The 17,500-nt window shown below is 44.1% G+C and overlaps 3 protein-coding genes across 3 annotated transcripts in view; all 3 read left to right on the forward strand.

Moving 5' to 3' along the window:
- Positions 1 to 561: 561 nt before the first annotated feature.
- On the forward strand, positions 562 to 3,811 carry pdap1b (pdgfa associated protein 1b). The gene is made up of 6 exons (XM_079373014.1): positions 562 to 646; positions 2,769 to 2,857; positions 2,937 to 3,026; positions 3,113 to 3,234; positions 3,443 to 3,594; positions 3,667 to 3,811. The coding sequence occupies exons 1-6, from the start codon at positions 625 to 627 to the stop codon at positions 3,714 to 3,716; spliced, it is 525 nt and encodes a 174-aa protein (XP_079229140.1). The 5' UTR covers positions 562 to 624; the 3' UTR covers positions 3,717 to 3,811.
- A 3,169-nt stretch (positions 3,812 to 6,980) lies between these two features.
- Positions 6,981 to 13,857, forward strand: shmt1 (serine hydroxymethyltransferase 1 (soluble)). The gene is made up of 11 exons (XM_079373013.1): positions 6,981 to 7,113; positions 7,324 to 7,469; positions 7,553 to 7,668; positions 8,119 to 8,279; positions 8,757 to 8,838; positions 9,754 to 9,966; positions 10,047 to 10,160; positions 10,230 to 10,352; positions 10,586 to 10,702; positions 13,305 to 13,415; positions 13,621 to 13,857. The coding sequence occupies exons 1-11, from the start codon at positions 7,021 to 7,023 to the stop codon at positions 13,791 to 13,793; spliced, it is 1,449 nt and encodes a 482-aa protein (XP_079229139.1). The 5' UTR covers positions 6,981 to 7,020; the 3' UTR covers positions 13,794 to 13,857.
- A 646-nt stretch (positions 13,858 to 14,503) lies between these two features.
- The window catches only part of cpsf4 (cleavage and polyadenylation specific factor 4), a 7,044-nt gene continuing 4,047 nt past the window's right edge, over positions 14,504 to 17,500 (forward strand). The window contains exons 1-2 of the mRNA XM_079373015.1: positions 14,504 to 14,922; positions 15,048 to 15,098. Of these exons, the coding sequence (XP_079229141.1) occupies positions 14,820 to 14,922; positions 15,048 to 15,098 (154 nt within the window). The 5' untranslated portion in view covers positions 14,504 to 14,819. The remainder of the gene's footprint in view (positions 14,923 to 15,047; positions 15,099 to 17,500) is intronic.

The raw sequence follows: 17,500 nt of genomic DNA on the forward strand, positions 1-17,500 counted from the left end.
CCCCAGCACACCACGGCGTAGAAGAGGACGCTGGACACCACAGACTGGTAGAACATCTGCAGCAGCTTTTTGCAGATGTTGAAGGACCCCAGCCTTCTCAGGAAGTACAGACGGCTCTGTCCCTTCCTGCAGGTAGTGTCCATGTTAGGCGACCAGTCCAGCTTGTCATCCAGCTGCAGCCCCAGATACCCGTAGGTCCTGACCACCTCCACGTCGACCCCGCCGATGGAAACAGGTTCAAGATGTGGTTTCTTCCTTCGGAAGTCCACCACCATCTCCTTGGTCTTGGAGGTGTTTAGCTGCAGATGGTTGTCACTGCACCACGTCACAAAGTCCTCGATCAGGCTCCTGTACTCCTCCTCCTGTCCATCCCTGACACAAGCAACTATCGCAGTGTCGTCCGAGTATTTCTGCATGTGGCAGAGCTCAGAGTTATACTGGAAGTCAGAGGTGTACAGGGTGAACAGGACAGGGGAGAGCACGGTCCCCTGTGGTGCTCCGGTGCTGCTGACCACAGTGTCAGATGTGCAGTCCTTCTGACACTGTGGTCAGCAGCACCGGAGCTACTTCAACTCCTCACCTTCTGGATTCACCTGAAAGTCTGGACCTGCCCAGGTACCTCAGATGAAAGAGATGTCGAGAGGAGGTAAACATGTAACTGGCCTGTTATCACCTGTTAACCACAGCTAGCATCACAGTCCGTGTGCAGTACAAAGGTCAAAGGTCAAGCGGCTGGTGCTCGTGTTCACCTGGCCTAGAGAAAAAGTGCAGCGCGTGGCGTCTTGTTTCTCAGAGTGTTTACGTCACTGGCGCTCTGTTTCCCCGCCACTCTGCGTCTGATCGAGTGTTGGCCTTTTAGACAGGACAGATTGCACGCTCTCAGCAGCGTTTGTAATCATGCATAATATGAAACAGATCCGTCACAGCGCCACCTGTTGACAACAGGAAATAACTGCGACTGTGTCCGAAATCACGCGTTGCAACAACAATGACATCACTGTAAGTGGCTGGTGAGTGAGCCAGTAGAAATTGTCAGAATTTTTTTTTTGTAATTTTTCTGAGTGGGTGCTTTATATAGTCCACTACACTAACTCTCTATATAGTCCACTACATTAACTCTCTATATAGTCCACTACATTAACTCTCTATATAGTCCACTACATTAACTCTCTATATAGTCCACTACACTAACTCTCTATATAGTCCACTACATTAACTCTATATATAGTCCACTACACTAACTCTCTATATATAGTCCACTACACTAACTCTCTATATAGTCCACTACATTAACTCTATATATAGTCCACTACATTAACTCTATATATAGTCCACTACATTAACTCTCTATATAGTCCACTACATTAACTTTATATATAGTCCACTACATTAACTCTATATATAGTCCACTACACTAACTCTCTATATAGTCCACTACATTAACTCTCTATATAGTCCACTACACTAACTCTATATATAGTCCACTACATTAACTCTCTATATAGTCCACTACACTAACTCTCTATATAGTCCACTACATTAACTCTCTATATAGTCCACTACATTAACTCTATATATAGTCCACTACATTAACTTTATATATAGTCCACTACATTAACTCTATATATAGTCCACTACATTAACTCTATATATAGTCCACTACACTAACTCTATATATAGTCCACTACATTAACTCTCTATATAGTCCACTACATTAACTTTATATATAGTCCACTACATTAACTCTATATATAGTCCACTACACTAACTTTATATATAGTCCACTACATTAACTTTATATATAGTCCACTACATTAACTCTATATATAGTCCACTACATTAACTCTCTATATAGTCCACTACATTAACTCTCTATATAGTCCACTACACTAACTCTCTATATAGTCCACTACACTAACTCTATATATAGTCCACTACATTAACTCTCTATATATAGTCCACTACATTAACTCTCTATATAGTCCACTACATTAACTCTCTATATAGTGAGTAGGTAGTGGGGAATGATTGAGTTATTACAGGCACAGTTTTCTTCTCAATTACTGCTTGCCATTGCTGCACAGTAGCTCTTCCCCTCGTTGTGGACCAAATGCCTTTGTCCAACGCCGTCCTTCTACAGATCATATTTTATCAGCATCATGCACCATCAAACAGGAAGTCGTTCTTTTATGGTCTGAACATAGTCGTTCATATAATCCTCATTTGATATCCTTGAAATTAGTGGGCATGGTTTAAAGACTCAGTAGCGCCCTCAACAACTTTTCAAACACTCAGCCCCCGCGGCACGTTGAGACTCAACAAACATGTTTTTGGACCATTTACTTTGGGCTGCGTCGCGGGATTAAAATGACCAAACATAACGGGTTAATAATGGTTAACCCGTAACTGACCATCTCAGGTCTAAAAGTAAGGCACGTGAGCGCTAGCTTAGCTCCTTGCCACATTTACTGTTGAGTATGATTCTTGAATTCTCTGTATGTTTTTCTTGTGTGTTTTAGCCTGAACTGCTGCACCTAAATATTCTGTGATTCTCAAAGTGTGGCCGGTTTGAACTTACCACAACTTTGACTTTTAAACAAATCAAACTGTAAGGCCTGCTGCTCAGCCACATCTCGCTGTTGGGCGGTCGCAACATACGCCACCATGCACGAGGTGCTTTGGGCCCTTCATCACCGCTTGCAGTTTTAATTGAGATTGTTGTTGTTTTTCTGCCGCCCTGTCTGATTGGTTGTGGTGTTATGTTTCAGGTAAGAAAGGTGGACACAAAGGTCACATGCGGACCTACACAAGTCCAGAGATCGACGCTCAGATGAAACAGGAGAAGAAGAGGAAGGAGGTTTGTTTATGTTTTTTGTTTGTTTATGTTTTTTGTTTATTGAACTAGATGAACACAACGTTTTTATTCTTGTGTTCAGCAGGAAGAGGTAGGAGCTGCGCAGATCGACGAAACAGAGGAGAAGCTTCCAGCATCGGGATCAGACGGCAGCGATGATGAAAACTCATTGGTGAGTTGACCTTTGACCTTTGATCTCCTGTGTGCTGTGTTCAAAGCATCATGGGATCTCTGTGAATCGTCTCTGGTGTTTTTTAGAGGAGGAAAAGCGGCGTCAAGGGTTTGATAGAAATTGAGAACCCAAACAGAGTCACTCAGAAGTCCAAGAAGGTCACACAAATCGAGGTGGACGAACCGAAGCAGTTATCAAGGAGAGAGAGGTGCTCGCCATTTGACTTTAACCCTCCACACACGATTCACTCTAAACCAAAATCATGTTTAATGAACGTCTGGAGAGAACCACGCTAACCACGCTAACGATGCTAACCACATTAACCATTCTAACCAAGCTAACGATGCTAATCACGTTAACCATGCTAACCACGGTAACCATTGTTTTTCTTTTTACCTTTCTCAACACACTCACAGAGAGGAGATTGAGAAGCAGAAGGCGAAGGAGCGTTACATGAAAATGCACTTAGCGGGGAAGACAGATCAAGCGAAAGCCGACCTCGCTCGTCTCGCCATCATCAGGAAACAGAGAGAGGAAGCGTCGAGGAAGAAAGAGGAGGAAAAAATAGGTTAGAAAGGTTTTTATTATTCTGTTTATTTTAATAAACAATTCAGTGACACATCTCCTGTTTAATTTGCAGCGAAAGACGCAGCCGCAGCCCGGGGAATAAAGTTGCTCACGCCAAAATGATGCAGACGATCGACACTCAAAATGAATTAATGTTACATATTTGGAGAGATGTTATGGAGACAGAATGTCGTTTATTCTGATCCTTAAAGTCACTTGTTAACTGTGACTGTGTACATAACAGAGTCATGAATATTTAATAATAAACAAACTCGTCTCTGTGTCGACTTCTTTACCTCAGCAGGGATATCTGGGGTCAAAGGTCAAACCCAGAGAGAGTGTATGTATGTATGCATTTGTGGGCTTAAGACAGGCAATGATTTTTGAAACCTGAGTACACGAGAACCAGGGCTAGAACCAGATCCAGCAGGCCAGAGAGCTGAGGACAGCGAGACCAGGATCAGTTGATGCTGATGATCTGTGAGTCAGAACCCGCAGATGGATGATCATCAAACATTTGATTGACAGATCAAAAATAATTAAGTGTGACAATCAGACTCACTTGTGACCTTTGAACCCAAACATTTCTATTCTAATCTAATGTACTGTCATCTGATTGTCATGGAGAACATCTGCCACCCTTTAATTACCCAAAGCAGCTGGACCAGACTCTGTCTCTCCCTCCACCTTGAAGCACTGTGCTAATCAGCTGTCTCCAGTCTTTACAGACATGTTTAACGCCTCATTGGAGACATGGCACATGCCAGCCTGCTTCGAATCCTCCACCATCACCTGTGGTGATGAAGTCTTTTGAGCACTTTGTGCTTTCACACCTCAGAGACGTCACAGACCCCCTCCTGGACCCCCTACAGTTCACCTACAGGTCTGTTGATGACACTGTCAATCTGGTCCTCCACTCCATCCTCAAGCAGCTGGACTCAGCAGGAACCTACATCAGGATCCTGTTTGTGGATTTCAGCTCTGCCTTCAACACAATAATCCGACCCTGCTCCACGACAAGCTCTCTCAGCTGAACGTGCCTGATTACACCTGCAGGTGGATCACAGACTTCCTGTCTGACAGGAGGCAGCAGGTGGATCACAGACTTCCTGTCTGACAGGAGGCAGCAGGTGGATCACAGACTTCCTGTCTGACAGGAGGCAGCAGGTGGATCACAGACTTCCTGTCTGACAGCAGGACCCGATCAGCACTGACTCCCCTCAGGGCTGCGTTTTTCTCCTCTGCTCTTCTCTCTGTACACTAACATTGTTTAACCCTTATAGCTCCTACATTTCACCTTGTATTTGACATTTTTTAAATTCTGTTGTATATAATGGTAATTTTTTCTTATATTTTATTTGTTAGGCTTATATACTTTATTTAACTTCTTGTTAGTTTTGCTTTTTTTGCTTGAACTGTTTCTGCACCAATACATAAAGATTAATAATTAATAATAAGATGCAATAAAACACGATTCTGGTTCTGATTGTGAGAGGAGCTAGGAGGAGTCAGAAGTCACTTTTTACTCGTATGTGCAATAATAATCTCAACCAAGTGCAATAATCGCAACAATAATCATTGCCTTTTTTTTGGTATATTTTGCTCCCACCATGCATATTTCTGGTATTTTCCTTCCAATGGAAGAGTGTTCTGTTCTATTATTGGTGCTGTATTATTCTGTATATTGTTACTTACAATACTTTTTGTATTTTGTGTTACATTTTTATCTTTATTTTTTACTCTTATTGTATCTGCTGCTGGAACCTTAAATTTCCTGAGGGAGTCATCCCAAAGGATCAATAAAGTTTAGTCTAAGTCTAAGGCAGGGTTTCTTAACCTTTTTGACCTTGGGGCCCAACATTTTCAGGGCAAGGTCGTCTGGGGCCCAACATTTTCAGGGCAAGGTCGTCTGGGGCCCAATCGAGTGAATGGTTCTGATTTAACTTTTGCGGTCATTTTTATTTAATAGCTATTTGTGTCACTATGTTGTAATAATGAATCCTGTTCTTCATTTGTATGTTTTTTAATCAATATATAACCTATACATGGGCTAATTATGCATAAAACCTTGCACAAGTTAAGATCATTTAATTAATTTTGCTCATATAAAACCATGTTTTAGTGCATGTTTGTCAAATAAGTAACACAATATAAACTTAGCAATAAAAGCAATAAAATGAGGTGCTCTAAGTAGTTCGGTAGATTTGGTGAAATTAAAAAGAGCATTCTGTTTAGTGTAGCGCTGCCCCCCCCCCCCCCCCCCCCCCCACCGCGTTGCTGTCATTATTTTTTCGTTTTAAGAACCTCTCCATCACGTTTCCATTCAGATTCAGGCGCCGTTTCCACGGAGACGCTGTGACAGCAAGACGAAACATTTGGACATGCGCAGTAGTCGAGAACAAACAACAATGGCGGCGGCTGTGTGCATCAGCAGCTATTGGCGTTGTATCGTCTTTTAAAACAGAACCTTGATATGAGACATCGTGTGTGTCGCCGCCAAAAGAGCAACGAACACCTGCAGCAAATAGTTCAACCTTTACCCGAGCACAGGGCGACCATACGCAGCGTTTAGGTAAGACCTGGGAGAACTCGCCACTAAACAGGATGTTGTGGAGGAAGTGGTTATACTGCTGAGTGTCGCGCGTGTCGCGTAGTAAAGTTCCAGTACTTCTAACTGATGATACTGCCTCTGGTGGTCGGAGAGTATACTGCAGGCCAACGATCACGGCCCTTACGGCCCACAGATGCAAACATATTATCCCCTTGCGGCCCTGCAGGTGGCGCTCGCGGCCCTTCGAAGGGCCGCGGCCCTATGGTTAAGAAACCCTGGTCTAAGGGATCTTATGTTACACAACTGAGGGAAGCAGCAGGGGGCGGTATGCAAAAATAAAAAACAGAGAAGAAGAAGGTGTGCTGTGATTGGTGGAAAGATTGGCGGACTTTAACCTAGAGAAGAAGAAGGAGGTGTTCTGTTATTGGTAGAAAGTTTGGCGGACTTTAACCCAGAGAAGAAGAAGAAGGAGAGCTCGCGCGTTTCTTCAGAAAAGGTGAGTTAACTAACCAACCACTAACTAGTCTCAGAATCACGATAACGTGACTTCAGCTACTGCTCACATGTACAAACGCAATTTATTCAATGCAAAAATATTTGTTATGCTTTCATTCGCGGGGTCATAAAATCCACTCTGACGTCACAGTCACGCTGTTTAGCAGATCAAAGTAAAAAGAGAGCTGTGTCAGCTGTTCATGTTAGTTTGAACACTTACAGAGGACTGATGCTTATGTTAACGGTGATTGCAGTCACGTGATCAGAGAGTGACCTGAAGTGACCTTTACTCAGTAAACGCAGACAGGAGGTGGTCACGTGTTAGTTCTTCTGTTGTTTGGGGGTAAATGTTAAATTTTGTGTTCTTTCCTCACAGCGAACATGTCACTAACAAACGGAAACCGTGTAACCATGGAAACGTGGGATTCACACAACAAGATGATGCTGGAGCCGCTGTCGCTCAACGACCCGGAGGTTTGTATTCAGTCACCTGTGTCCACCTTAGAGAGAAGAGGCAGCTGATTGGCTGGGGATCTGGGTAGTCTGATCTGGGTCCTCTATCTTGTGACTGTTCATGCTGGCAGGTTTTAAAGCTGTAAATCATCGTTCTCTTTAAGTGGACATGTTTGTTTTGGTGCTGACACGGCGTGGTCGTTCCCTGAGTTTCTTGAGTTTGTGTTTCAGGTGTTCAGCATCATAAAGAAGGAGAAGCACAGGCAGACGTTCGGTCTGGAGCTCATCGCGTCAGAGAACTTTGCCAGCAGAGCAGTCCTGGAGGCTCTGGGTTCCTGTATGAACAATAAATACTCTGAAGGATATCCTGGTCAGAGGTTTGTGATGGGTGACTCTCATAAGCTACATTCTCCTCCACTGCTTGTCTTAGCATGATAACAGCCACTGTGTGTGTGTTCAGGTATTACGGTGGTACAGAACATGTCGATGAACTGGAGAGACTCTGCCAGAAGAGGGCGCTGGAGGTTTATGGTCTGGACTCAGAGAAATGGGGCGTTAACGTGCAGCCATATTCAGGTAGGGTTAGTTATTACTCTCATGACCTCTCTGGGGCGCCACCAAACAAGAATTTCAACTTTGATAAGATTTTAGTCAAATCGAGAGAACTATGTTCTAAGGCAGTTGATCAGTTGGTTTTCATAAAACACCACGCACACACACACACACACACACACACACACACACACACACACACACCTGTTATTTCCTGAAGAACATCAACACGATGAAACTTTCACCACAGTAAATGTGCTGCTTTCAAAGCGCTTCAAACAGCGCCCTCTGCTGGATGAAGTCATACATGGAGACCAAGCAGAACAGGTAACGCTCTTACCTGTTCAGCTGGTGTTTCAGGACCATAAATCAGTCGCCTTTGTTAACGCCTACAGAAAGTTTGTCCTGTTATGTTTTACATGTTTTACATGTCCCAAGGACCTTTTACACACCCACGTGTTTCCTTCTCCGTAGGCTCACCTGCTAACTTTGCCGTCTACACGGCGGTCGTGGAGCCTCACGGCAGGATCATGGGACTGGACCTACCTGACGGAGGTCACCTGACACACGGCTTTATGACGGAGAAGAAGAAAATATCAGCAACGTCCATCTTCTTTGAGTCCATGCCGTATAAGGTGAGATCAATCACAACGTGATAAAACGACCTGAGAGAGCAGCTCGGCGTATTAATCTGTCTGCTCCAATCAGAGGCTCTCTTCAGTGTGTATATGAGGGGACATTAATGCTCCAATCAGAGGCTCTCTTCAGTGTGTATATGAGGGGACATTAATGCTCCAATCAGAGGCTCTCTTCAGTGTGTATATGAGGGGACATTAATGCTCCAATCAGAGGCTCTCTTCAGTGTGTATATGAGGGGACATTAATGCTCCAATCAGAGGCTCTCTTCAGTGTGTATATGAGGGGACATTAATGCTCCAATCAGAGGCTCTCTTCAGTGTGTATATGAGGGGACATTAATGCTCCAATCAGAGGCTCTCTTCAGTGTGTATATGAGGGGACATTAATGCTCCAATCAGAGGCTCTCTTCAGGGTGTATATGAGGGGACATTAATGAGACGATGTGTCATGTGTGATCTCTGTATTTCTTTCAGGTGAATCCAGAATCTGGATACATCGACTACAACAGGCTGCAAGAAAACGCTCGACTGTTCCACCCCAAACTCATCATCGCAGGTAACACACACACACACACACACACACACACACACACACACACACACACACACAGACACACACACACACACACACAGACACACACAGACACACACACAGACACACACACACACACAGACACACACACACACACACACACAGACACACACAGACACACACAGACACACACACACACACAGACACACACACACACACAGACACAGACACACACACACACACAGACACACACACACACACACACAGACACACACACACACAGACACACACACAGACACACACACAGACACACACACACACACACAGACACACACACACAGACACACACACACACAGACACACACACACAGACACAGACACACACACACACACAGACAGACACACACACACACACAGACACACACAGACACACACACACACACACACAGACACACACAGACACACACACACACACACAGACACACGCAGACACACAGACACACACACACACACAGACACACACACAGACACACACACACACACAGACACACACACACACACACAGACACACGCACACAGACACACACACACACACAGACACACACACACACACACACAGACACACACACACACAGACACACACACAGACACACACACACACACACAGACACACACACAGACACACACACACACACACACACAGACACACACACACACAGACACACACACACAGACACACACACAGACACACACACACACACACACACACAGACACACACACAGACACACACACACACACACACACACAGACACACACACACACAGACACACTTCATGAAATTAAAACATTGGGTGTAAATTCAAAGTTCATGTGGAAAAACTCTTCTTCGTCTCCTTTTTCTTTGTTCCCTTGTTTGGCTCCTTCTTTGTCTCCTGCAGGAACCAGCTGTTACTCCAGAAACCTGGACTACGCTCGTTTGAAGCAGATCTCTGTAGAGAACGGAGCGTATTTGATGGGAGACATGGCTCACATCAGCGGGCTGGTGGCTGCAGGTGTCGTCCCGTCACCTTTTGAATTCTGTGACATCGTTTCTACGACGACGCACAAAACGCTGCGAGGCTGCCGCGCGGGACTCATCTTCTACAGGAAAGGTCCGAAGGAAAGGAGACGCCTGGTCCAGAACCTTTCAGTTTCGTGCACGTCTTACCTGTCCGTCTTTGTCCTCCTCCAGGTGTGCGGAGCGTTGATGCTAAAGGAAAAGAGACTCTGTACAACCTGGAGTCTCTGATCAACCAGGCGGTGTTTCCAGGGCTGCAGGGAGGACCACACAACCACGCTATCGCAGGTACAGTTGGTTCCTTCATCTGAGTGTCCTGTAATCCAGGGTTTCTCATGTTGTGTTTTCCTCCTGCAGGGGTCGCTGTTGCTCTCAAACAGGCCATGACTCCAGAGTTCAGAGCCTATCAGACGCAGGTTCTGGCTAACTGCAAATCTCTGTCCAGCGCTTTGATTGACCACGACTATAAGATCGTCACTGGTAGGTTTAGAGAAGCTTCTCTGTCCTGATGACGTCACTGACACTGCACAATCTGAAAAATCTATTTTAATTTGCAATCCCGAAAGATTAAAAACAATAAATTACCCAGTGTTTGTTGTCTCTGTTTGTGTTACCGTGGTAACCAATGTTTCTTAAATTGATTTAATATCAAAAGATGGACGTGAAAGCTTCAAGTCTGTGTCATACCCCTCACTCTGTCTAAATCTGTGCAGGGGGCTCGGACAACCACCTGATCCTGCTCGACCTGCGCAGCAAAGGAACTGACGGAGGAAGGGCCGAGAAGGTTCTGGAGGCCTGTGCCATCGCTTGTAACAAGAACACCTGTCCAGGTAACAATGCAGCTCAGACCTGTTGCGACCTGTGTTTGCTGGTCAAGGTCACAAGGTGAACTCTGAGTCCTCTGGCTCAGACACACTGGTGTAAGTAGCAGATCGGCTCAGAGTCCTGCACCTGCTGGTGACGTCACACAAAAATCATTGGAGAGGGTCTTTGAGCTCTACTATAATTAATTCAGCACCTAAACTCAATAAAAGTTAAAGGTACATGATTTTCGTCCGAAGTCAAGGAACTACCCATCCCACAATCCTTTGCGAATTATATCGTTGTTTTTCTTGAAAGTAACTTTTGTTGTTTAAGTGTGTATAGTGTTCATGCAAGTGTTGGACTATCTTGAATTTTGTGTTGTGGAAAATATAAACATTCACAGCTGCATGAGATTATTAGTCTTAAAAGAACCAAACCTCGGGATCAATAAAGTCTCTATCTGAGTGGATTTCGGGTTTAGTGAACTAACTGGCTAGCCTGCTAGCAAGACTTACCTGTTTGCGTTAAGATTTGCAAACATACGGCATAGAGTGGTGGGAAATATTACCATGGTAACAGCAAGCTCAACCAATCAGAAACACTCTGGTCACCCGAGAACATCTGCTACTTACACCGGATCTACAGACGAGTCTTTGCTGACCGCTGCTCTGCCTGTGCCAGGGACGCAGGCAGCCCAGCATGAAGGTCCCGAGCTGCTGCTCTCCGACCTGTGACCTCCGACCTGTGACCTCCGACCTGTGACCTCCGACCTGTGAAGGTGTTGAGACCAAACAGCAGCTACGTGAACTCGAACCATAAATTCTACCAGACGTGTGTTCAGTCTGATTTGCAGATTTTTAGAAGTCTGAACCCTCGTGGTCGTTCAGCGGTCAGTTTTTGACTCCACCTCAGCAGACTGAACATTTCAGTATGGATACTAACTTCCTGGTTTTGTGCAGTATGGATCCTTTCAGTAAAATAATTGTATTTAATGGACGCGGTTGGTTTGTGTAACACACCTTTCAAATATTAAGTTGGTAAATTGTTTTTATGCAATATGAAGTTTTTTTTAATTTACTGAGCCATCAAGCAGATCGTATCTGAGGGGGGGGTCAGTAACATACTGAGGATGCCACATCATGAACCAATCAGGTGAAGGAGGAACAGATATCAGCTTACTGATTGGCCTGCTGAACAGTGATGTCACTGTGACTCATCAGTACTAACAGGACACGGAGAGAAGGAGACTGTGGAGGTACCCCGTCTCCGTCACGTTAGCAAAGCTGAAAGGTGAAGATGGGAGCTGCAGCAGATATACAAAGCTTCTGATTGTGCAGGATGTGGGAGCATCGAGCAGGACAGGAAGTCAGACGGCGTAAGAAGGTTAATATTTCAGAATAAGACACTTCTTTTTGACGGTTCATAACAATGACCTTATGTGTCTGTTGTCGTGTTATCTCACGCTGTCACAACTATTAACTATAATTACCACGGAAGTCGTTGTTCTCGTGACTCCAGCTGCTCCGTGGCGTGCTGCTCCGTGGCGTTCTGCTCCGTGGCGTGCTGCTCCGTGGCGTTCTGCTCCGTGGCGTGCTGCTCCGTGGCGTTCTGCTCCGTGGCGTGCTGCTCCGTGGCGTGCTGCTCCGTGGCGTGCTGCTCCGTGCTTTGACCCTGTGGGTGTTGAAGGACAAGGACACGCATGTATCTGGTTCTGTCTAAGGGTAGAGAGGGGACACACTGCATCTCGCTGAAGACTACATAGATTGGGTCTGGCTCCTGGTCCTGGTTAAGTCTCTCCTCTCCGGTCCATAAACATCAGCTGGTCCAGAACTCAGCTGCTTGGATCCTCACCAGAACCCGTCCATGGACCACATCAGTCCACTTGGCTCCCTGTTAAAAACCCGACTGACTTTAAAGTTCTCCTTCTCGCCTTCAAGGCTCTCTCTGACCTCGCCCCTCTCTACCTCTCTGCTCTCCTCCTACACCTCCTCCACGCTCCTCACCACACCTCCTCCATGCTCCTCACCACACCTCCTCCACGCTCCTCACCGCACCTCCTCCACGCTCCTCACCGCACCTCCTCCACGCTCCTCACCGCACCTCCTCCACGCTGCTCACCGCACCTCCTCCACGCTCCTCACCACACCTCCTCCCGGACCCTCCGTCCTGCCTCCTCCACGCTCCTCACCACACCTCCTCCACGCTCCTCACCACACCTCCTCCACGCTCCTCACCACACCTCCTCCACGCTCCGTCTCTGGAACTCTCTCCCACAATCCATCTGTGACATCAATTCTCTCGACACCATCAAATCTCACCGTCTTAGATTCTGTATGACACACACACACACACACACACACACACACACACACACACACACACACACACACCCTTAAATAAAACTGAATATTATGAGGGTCCCTGGTGACTCGGTATGCGACCTCCAACAGTCGGGAAGAATGAACCTAATGTACATTATGTGAAAGATCTGCCTGAGAGGTCGGACGGCAGCCAGCAGAGGGCAGAGCTCTCAGGGTTTGATGGTTAATTATAGGTCAAGTTGAAACCGGTGAACAGGAACACCTGTGCAGGTAATGTTGGAGTTAACGTGTGAATGTTTGTGCGCAGGGGATAAGAGCGCTCTGCGTCCCAGCGGTTTAAGGTTCGGCTCTCCCGCTCTGACCTCCAGAGGTTTGATGGAAGACGATTTTAAGAAGGTGGCGGAGTTCATCCACAGAGGTAATGATTAACTCTGTAAACCTGTTGGATCAAACACCTGGAAGGATTTAAGGAAATGTACATGTTCCTGTTTGTTAGCTTAAAACTAATGGTTTGAGAGTCTGGATAAATTCACTGTTTGTTTGCAGACTTTGTTGATTGAGCGGTCGAGTGATTTCCCATCAGTGAGGTTGCAACCTGACGCCCTCTTTGTCCCCTCCTGCAGGAATTGTTCTGACACTGGAGGTGCAGAGAAGTCTGGATCCTAAGGCCACGCTGAAGGAGTTCGTTGGCGCTCTCACTCAGGGAGAAAAGTTTCAGCAGCGAGTAGCAGATATTCGAGCGGAGGTCGAGGCTTTCGCCGGTCAGTTCTCCATGCCGGGTCTCGCTGAGCTGTAGATGATTGACCTGAGGCTCTGCTGAAAGCGAGTGTTTAATACGTCCGATGAATCTGTGCTTACTGAAATTAGAACGATTTGATCTGGGAAGAGATTTTGAAGGTTTCTTTTCCCGATCTTTGTAGCTTTGCTCTCGGATCATGTGACACATTTCATCTTAAAAGTTTGTCCAGCAGAATCACTGCTGCTATTTGACCTTTAAACTGACTATTTAAAACCAAAACTTCTGTATTAATTAATCACTGACTGAAGATCATTAAACGGTTTCAAAGGGACTCAACAAACTGTTGACTGGTCAGTTAAAATATCTCGATGTCACCAAAGTTTCAACGTCTGTTTTCTTCTTTGTTGACAATGGTTTGTTGTGATTGAGTTTTGGATAATAAAGAAATGAAAACAAATGGTCCTGTGTTTCAGTAAATCTCTAACATTTATTATATTCATGATTTTATTTAGTCTCTTATCTAAGTGCATTGTGGCTCAGTCAATGATTACTTCTGTCCTTTATAATCAAATAAGATTTCTTCTTTAATAACTTTCAGCAGCAGGTTCAGATTACAGTCAAAAATAATGAAAGATTCACAAATTTCAATGAAGACTTGTTGAAAAATAATTAAAATTAAACTGTAATTTCAATTTAAATATATTGATGTCCCAAACTATATATTTGGACTGGACGGATCGCAGAGTGCCGAGTTACTTGACGATCGATTAGTCTGGTCTTGTGACGTCAGTCCCTGCGCTCCCGGTCTGTCTCGCTGCCGTTGATGACAGTTAGAGTTTAGCAGCTAACTAAAAAGACTTTGTTTGTGACGTCTTGCGATAAAAAGATCCAATTAGATGAAACTTTACGAGCAAAGATTACACGAAATTTTACGACATAAAGATTAGATTATATGAAACTTTACGACACAAAGAGAGACTGCTGCGTGTTTATTGTTATTAGCGTACAGGTTAGCCTAGCATCGATAGCCTTCGAGGCTCTGGATCAGGATCAGGTTTTGGATCAGAGTGAAGTGGACCCAACATGCAGGACCTGCTGGCCAACGTGGACCACATCAAGTTTGATCTGGAGCTCGCCGTGAAGCAGCAGCTTGGCGCGCAGCCGCTTCCTTTCCCCGGGATGGACAGTACGTGCTAACACTTAGCCTCTGTGTGCTAAGTCCTAGCAGTCCCTATGTACTGCAGATGGCTAACTGTGGCTAACAGCCGCTAACTGTGGGTTGGAAGTAATCATAAATGTTTCTATCTTTAGAGTCCGGATCTGCTGTGTGCGAGTTCTTCATGAGAGCTGCCTGCGTGAAAGGTAACAAAACTACATTTAAACTACACAAAACTACATTTAAACTACACAAAACTACATTTAAACTACATTTAAACTACATTTAAACTACACAAAACTACATTTAAACTACACAAAACTACATTTAAACTACATTTAAACTACATTTAAACTACATTTAAACTACATTTAAACTACACAAAACTACATTTAAACTACATTTAAACTACACAAAACTACATTTAAACTACATTTAAACTACATTTAAACTACACAAACTACAATTACACTACATTTCTATAAATCTTTATTGGTATAGCATCAGTTCATAACAGGTGTTATCTCTTTACATAAAGCAGGTAAACATGCTCATTGTTTACATAAAGCAGGTAAACATGCTCATTGTTTACATAAAGCAGGTAAACATGCTCATTGTTTACATAAAGCAGGTAAACATGCTCATTGTTATGTTTACATAAAGCAGGTAAACATGCTCATTGTTTACATAAAGCAGGTAAACATGTTCATTGTTTACATAAAGCAGGTAAACATGCTCATTGTTTACATAAAGCAGGTAAACATGCTCATTGTTTACATAAAGCAGGTAAACATGCTCATTGTTATGTTTACATAAAGCAGGTAAACATGCTCATTGTTTACATAAAGCAGGTAAACATGTTCATTGTTTACATAAAGCAGGTAAACATGCTCATTGTTTACATAAAGCAGGTAAACATGTTCATTGTTTACATAAAGCAGGTAAACATGCTCATTGTTTACATAAAGCAGGTAAACATGCTCATTGTTTACATAAAGCAGGTAAACATGTTCATTGTTTACATAAAGCAGGTAAACATGTTCATTGTTATGTTTACATAAAGCAGGTAAACATGTTCATTGTTTACATAAAGCAGGTAAACATGTTCATTGTTTACATAAAGCAGGTAAACATGTTCATTGTTTACATAAAGCAGGTAAACATGCTCATTGTTTACATAAAGCAGGTAAACATGCTCATTGTTTACATAAAGCAGGTAAACATGTTCATTGTTTACATAAAGCAGGTAAACATGCTCATTGTTTACATAAAGCAGGTAAACATGCTCATTGTTTACATAAAGCAGGTAAACATGCTCATTGTTTACATAAAGCAGGTAAACATGCTCATTGTTTACATAAAGCAGGTAAACATGCTCATTGTTTACATAAAGCAGGTAAACATGTTCATTGTTTACATAAAGCAGGTAAACATGCTCATTGTTTACATAAAGCAGGTAAACATGCTCATTGTTTACATAAAGCAGGTAAACATGCTCATTGTTTACATAAAGCAGGTAAACATGTTCATTGTTTACATAAAGCAGGTAAACATGCTCATTGTTTACATAAAGCAGGTAAACATGCTCATTGTTTACATAAAGCAGGTAAACATGTTCATTGTTTACATAAAACAGGTAAACATGTTCATTGTTTACATAAAGCAGGTAAACATGCTCATTGTTTACATAAAGCAGGTAAACATGCTCATTGTTTACATAAAGCAGGTAAACATGTTCATTGTTTACATAAAGCAGGTAAAGGACCTTACTGATGGATATATTAAAGAGTTCAGCTGAATCCGTCATAGAAGAACAAACTTCCCTTTAACAGGCAGAAATCTTCAGCAGACCCGGATCATGATGAACATCTGATAAACTGAGCTGAGCTTGATGCAGAAAGAAGGATAGGATAGGTTTGGGGGGGGGGGGGGGGGTTGTTTGGGCAGGCCATCCTCGTGGGGGGGGGGGGGGGGGGGTGTTTGGGCAGGCCATCCTCGTCAACAGTCCAGAGGAACCTAAGAGAGCTCAGGAGCTCCCAGAAAAAGGAGAGGTTAGAATATAAAGATAGAGACAAGCAGCAATAAGATATGAAAGCTGGGAGAGAGAGAGGGAGAGAGAGATCAGAGATCCTGGTGCCAGTTCCCCCGGTAGTCTAGACCTATAGCAGCAGAACTATGAGCTGGTCCTAAGCCAGCCCTAACTATAAGATTTATCACAAAGAAAAGTTTGAAGTGTATTCTTAAAAGTACCTAGTGTGTCTGCCTCCCGGACCCCGACTGGTAGACGATTCCAGAGACTGCAGACTCTACCACCTGTAGTTTAGAGACTGTAGGTACCAGCAGGTCTGATAACTGCAGACTCTACCTCCTGTAGTTTAGAGACTGTAGGTACCAGCAGGTCTGATAACTGCAGACTCTACCTCCTGTAGTTTAGAGACTGTAGGCACCAGCAGGTCTGATAACTGCAGACTCTACCTCCTGTAGTTTAGAGACTGTAGGAACCAGCAGGTCTGATAACTGCAGACTCTACCTCCTGTAGGACATGTAGAGACTGTAGGTACCAGCAGGTCTGATAACTGCAGACTCTACCTCCTGTAGGACATGTAGA

The sequence above is a fragment of the Symphodus melops genome, assembly GCF_947650265.1.
Source record: "Symphodus melops genome assembly, contig: scaffold_211, whole genome shotgun sequence".
Classification (NCBI taxonomy): domain Eukaryota; kingdom Metazoa; phylum Chordata; class Actinopteri; order Labriformes; family Labridae; genus Symphodus; species Symphodus melops.

Bases quoted from the DNA above. Each gene is read 5' to 3' on its own strand.
- pdap1b (XM_079373014.1), top strand. From the start codon at position 625: ATGAAAGAGATGTCGAGAGGAG. The intron at 2,858-2,936 runs GTTTGTTTATGT...TCTTGTGTTCAG, and splicing joins AGGAGAAGAAGAGGAAGGAG to CAGGAAGAGGTAGGAGCTGC. The intron at 3,027-3,112 runs GTGAGTTGACCT...GGTGTTTTTTAG, and splicing joins GCGATGATGAAAACTCATTG to AGGAGGAAAAGCGGCGTCAA.
- shmt1 (XM_079373013.1), top strand. From the start codon at position 7,021: ATGTCACTAACAAACGGAAACCGTGTAACCATGGAAACGTGGGATTCA. The intron at 8,280-8,756 runs GTGAGATCAATC...TATTTCTTTCAG, and splicing joins TTGAGTCCATGCCGTATAAG to GTGAATCCAGAATCTGGATA. The intron at 13,416-13,620 runs GTAATGATTAAC...CCCCTCCTGCAG, and splicing joins GGCGGAGTTCATCCACAGAG to GAATTGTTCTGACACTGGAG.